A 4,496-nucleotide genomic window follows, 5' to 3' on the forward strand; every position below is an offset into this window, starting at 1 on the left:
GCCTTGGCCCGCTCCTATGTTTTTGAATGCAGAAATCTCCGCAGCGTGTACACCGTGGCTGTTCACTTTGTTTCACTCAGTACCATTCAGGAACCTCTGCTGATATTTACTAGTCATATTATGCTTCAGCAGAAATATTACACATTTAACCTTTAACGGGCTTTATAAAGTTAAGTTGATGATGCTTACCAGATAGGTTTGCTAATATGCAGATGTGTTCCTAGAAGAGCTAGAGAGAGAAGCACAGTCTTTGATAATGCTACGCTATCCATTCAAGTTCTGTGTCCGGCCCTGTGCAGACCTAGTTCTGACATGCAAAACACACGTGTAGAAATCAACCTTAAACTGAAAAAATTGTTTGGATAATAGCTGTAGCCTTGAGCAGTTCAGTGGAAATGAGATCCTGGCCAGTTAGCAACAGGGTACTGAGATGTTTATGCGATGCAGAGATAATGTTGGGGGGCTGGGGGGGGGCATCTTGTGTGTTGGAATTCCATAGTTGTTTAATTCAATACTCTTCATGGCTCCAGCCTATCAGCTATTTTGAGGATATTTCAAGGATTTCAGTGCTTTGCCCTCTGTTCAAGTAGAATTAATTGCAAGCAGGTGATCTTCCACTATATGTCAAAGCTTCATCACATGAACCTCAGTCGTTGCACTGGTGCTGCAAAGCTGTGACATTCCAAATAAAGAACTGGACCTTCACAAGTCAGCCATATGATACCTCTGGTATGCCATTTGATCCTGTTGATTCCCTCCACTCATCCAGGCTCCTCAGATGGAGACCCCAAAGTCTAGTCCGCTGTCACGGCTTGAGTTTGAGCCACGGGTGGACGATGGTGAGGATGGAGAGGATGGAGGACGCCAGGCCGCAGGCCCCGACGAAGCCCGGCCCCGTAGGGTAGATCCCCAGCCGGTCCAGTGGGATGAAGATATCGCAGCTGTTCTTCAGCAGGTCCAGCAGCAGTGGCGGGTTGCCGTACAGCACCGTCACCAGCAGGTGGAGTTCTCTGCGGAGCCGGGCCGTGAGGATAGGCAGGACGACGGCGCCGGGAGTGGCAGGCGAAGAGGGGGACAAGTCATCGCCGGGTGAGGGGGGGGATTTGGCAGCTTGGCTGCGGGCCTCACGTTCCATAAGGAGGCGGAGCTCGTAGCCGTCACGGGTCAGGTTAAGGATCAGAGCAAAGAGGTAGTACCTGCAGGTGGCAACAAAGAGTGGTGGTAAGAGTGGTAGAAACTTTATTTATTTTTTTTAATAATGTGGGATCAAAGCGGCACTGTTACATTCTTTAGCTAAAACCTGGGTGTTCACTGTTTTTACATGGACAATGATCCCAAACAGAGAGCATTCACACTAATGGATTTTTAGCAGCTGTGTTTTCATTATCAAGAGATATTCAAAGTTGTGGATCTAAACTCTGTAATAAGCACTGAAAGAGTGGTATCAATGCATCCCTCTTCAAAAGTGAAACATTCAAAAATTCAGGAAGAACAAAAAAACGAGAAATGATATGAAAAGATAACCGATATTGCTCTGCACTCACCTGAAAGATCTCTGGCTCCATTTGTGCTGGTCCAGCTGAGGAAGCAGGCCTGTTTTTCCAGCCCACAGGACATTGTCGCAGGCGAAGTACATGGCCCTGTTGAGGTGGGCGACGGTCAGGCAGAGCCGCAGCACGCTGTCGGAGAGGTGGACCGCCCGCTTGGCCGCCTCCAGTGCCTCCGCCGAGTTCCCCAGACGCAACACTGGACGACACAGACACACCAGTAAGTGAACATCCTCACACTTTGTCGCTTAGAAAAGAGTGAAAAGGGGCTCGGTCACTCACTCTTTCTTGTTAGGCTCATGTGGGCTTCCAGCTGACTGACGGTTTTTAAAAGTTCCGCCCCTGCCCCGGCCTTCTGAAGAGTGTAGCCCAGCAGAGTACAGGCATACTGAGCAGCCCTGTTAGAACGAAACAGAAGGAGATTTTGCTTTTTGCATTTGGACTGGAAAATAGCTTGGGGATCAGGCATTTAATGAAACTGACTGTCCGTTTTTATTTTTATTAAATTCTCCCATACCTCTCTGAATGTTTTCAAGACCATCACTTTTTACAAAAGACCAAAGATTTAGGAGCATTACATGGTTTCAGAAATGTCCATGGCCGAAAACACTCAACAGGTGCTTAAAAATAAATAGCAAAAGTTTAAAGCAAGTTAAAACTGACCGATGTCTGTGAATAATAGCCAAACGACCATATAACAAAACTGCATGCAGAATTGACTGCTGACAGCTAGCCTTAATAGGTGTAACATGTATAGAGGTCTTTCTTTTGAAAGTGGACACAAGATAATTTACAAATATACTTGTTAGAAGTCTAACTGATGTCCAATAAATGGACTAACCTGCAGGACCCATACATGACTGCCATTTTCTTTTTGCGTTGAGAGAACGTGTCATTAAACTGCATGCTAAAATTTGACAGTTTAATGCAGTCTTGCCTTAAAAGGTTGCACCAAGCAGCACTTACTTCAATAAAAGTTCACTCTTTAGAATTGGTTTTCCTGTAATTTCCTCAACTACCAAACAAAACCATGGGTGGTGGAGTGAGCAGTGATAAGTTTAAAAGTTGGTATTTTATTGGAAAAATAAAGTGCTGCTCGGTGGTATGGGTGTACAGGCGATACGGTGTTTCCTCTGTATTAATTTAGCAGTGGTGGAAATCACCACTGCTGCCACAGAAAACGTGACATTGGCATTGTAATTTAGTCTTACTATCATCTAAAACTGAAGTACGTGTAGTGCAAATGTTTTAGAAGTAATGATTTTATTATGATTCATTCATTTTTAGCACTACAATCTCAACCTGAAACATAACTGTATGGGGCAAAACTAGAATTATCCCCCCCATGCATCACAGCTGCATTAAATAACAGAGGAAACACTGCAATACAAGTGTCGACCCCAAGTCATGTTTGGTATGCATTTCGCCGATAAACAAGGATACTGACACATGATTATTTCCTAAAGACAGGAGAATACGAGAGGACAGCTATCGGGTTCGCGAGCGCACACACACACACACACCCTGCCATCCGCGCGCACACACACACCAGAACGAAATAACAATTTAATATCCAAGTCAGACAAATTCAAACTTTCTGTAGGTAAACAGGTAGTTCACATGGAATGATCAATAAAAACACAGCAGTTTCTTAGTTGTAAACTAGTTAGCAAGTTGTCTAATTTATTTCAGCTAGCAAATAATATCTATCCGCTAGCAAGGAATTTAGATACATAAGAAGACATATGTAGCTACCGTCACATTTGAACCGGGATTATTATGTGCTGATAATAACCTTAACGTTACCTAAAAACTCTCTCCTTGGCTTGGCTCTGGGCGTTAAACCGAACCCAAGAGTCCATACCGGACTGGACGGTGTTTCTCGGCCTGTGCTGCTAGATTAGCTGACAATTTGAACTGCACGTTAGCTAGCCAGCCTGTGAATGTGCTACTAGTCTATCGAAAACTTTGAGCTGCTAGTTAGCTAGCCAGCCTGTTGCTGTGCTGAAGCGGACGTCCAGTGCTTCCACACCGTCTAGTCTAACCAGAATGTTCAATCATCTGCTGTTTACCATCCGGGTTTCTCCGTTACACTTTGGGGCTAGTTCGTTATTGCACACGGCTATGACACACTTCCGCTCACCTATGGCGCTGGATTGGTGCACTCGTTTAATTGCTCTTAATCGGGCGGTGGCGTGGCTGCTGGACGGAGTTTGCCAGTGAGCGGCCAGTAAACAATTGATAAAGGGCCAGCCCTTTATCAATTGCTGTGTGTTTTGTTTGTTGGCTTTTCTTCTCAACAAGATCAACTATGCTAGACTAACTGCATTCAGCGTCAGTGATGTTTAGGGTTGGTTTGTTTTGCTGCTGCCGACTCGATTTAGCGGCAGTACACTCCGCCCTTGCCGGTGTCCTCACTTCATGTGACCGAGGGGGATGACCTGATCCCACAAACGAGTGCTCCTTGTGTTTGCGTAACCCTAGTGTAAAAGCCAGAGTCCAATAAAATGTGCAAGTTAATTTACAATACAGTTACACACTGAAAAGAACCGTCATTCCAAAGCTGGCATGTTAAAGCTGATAAGTTGGACCAATTTTAACTAAAGCTGATGTATAAACAGCTGGGTTCACACAATTTCAATATGCTACAGGCCCCTTTAGTGGAAGAAGACATAGTGGAAGATAACAGTCTTTTGCTTTGGTTCTTGAAGGCCTATAGCATAATAGGATAGATATTGTCCATTTGCTGCTTCTTGTAATTTACCCTATGTATGCCTTATGTATGTCCTATATATGTGTGTGTGCTTTTATTCTTTTAATTATAGCCTATAGCACTTTGTAATTTGCGTAAGAAAAGTTTATCATTGTTATTATTATTGTTGTATTATGTGTCTCATAATTTATTCTGTCCAAATGATTTATCTTTAGTTTAAGTAATAAATGTGCTCA

At 44.0% G+C, this 4,496-nt stretch overlaps 1 protein-coding gene across 1 annotated transcript; it reads right to left on the reverse strand.

The window, feature by feature from the left end:
* Window positions 1-805: 805 nt before the first annotated feature.
* pex11b (peroxisomal biogenesis factor 11 beta) lies at window positions 806-3,612 on the reverse strand. The gene is made up of 4 exons (XM_071910744.2): window positions 3,354-3,612; window positions 1,830-1,945; window positions 1,545-1,746; window positions 806-1,196 (listed from the first exon to the last, which is right to left on the reverse strand). The coding sequence occupies exons 1-4, from the start codon at window positions 3,407-3,409 to the stop codon at window positions 806-808; spliced, it is 765 nt and encodes a 254-aa protein (XP_071766845.1). The 5' UTR covers window positions 3,410-3,612.
* Window positions 3,613-4,496: the final 884 nt, after the last annotated feature.

The sequence above is a fragment of the Centroberyx gerrardi genome, chromosome 19 (genome assembly GCF_048128805.1).
Source record: "Centroberyx gerrardi isolate f3 chromosome 19, fCenGer3.hap1.cur.20231027, whole genome shotgun sequence".
Taxonomy (NCBI): Eukaryota; Metazoa; Chordata; class Actinopteri; order Beryciformes; family Berycidae; genus Centroberyx; species Centroberyx gerrardi.

Excerpts from the sequence above, each read along its gene's own strand:
- pex11b (XM_071910744.2), bottom strand. The coding sequence starts at position 3,409 with ATGGACTCTTGGGTTCGGTTTAACGCCCAGAGCCAAGCCAAGGAGAGA. Across the intron at positions 1,747-1,829 it reads CATGAGCCTAACAAGAAAGA|TGTTGCGTCTGGGGAACTCG; the intron begins GTGAGTGACCGA and ends TGTGTCGTCCAG. Across the intron at positions 1,197-1,544 it reads TGGAGCCAGAGATCTTTCAG|GTACTACCTCTTTGCTCTGA; the intron begins GTGAGTGCAGAG and ends TGCCACCTGCAG.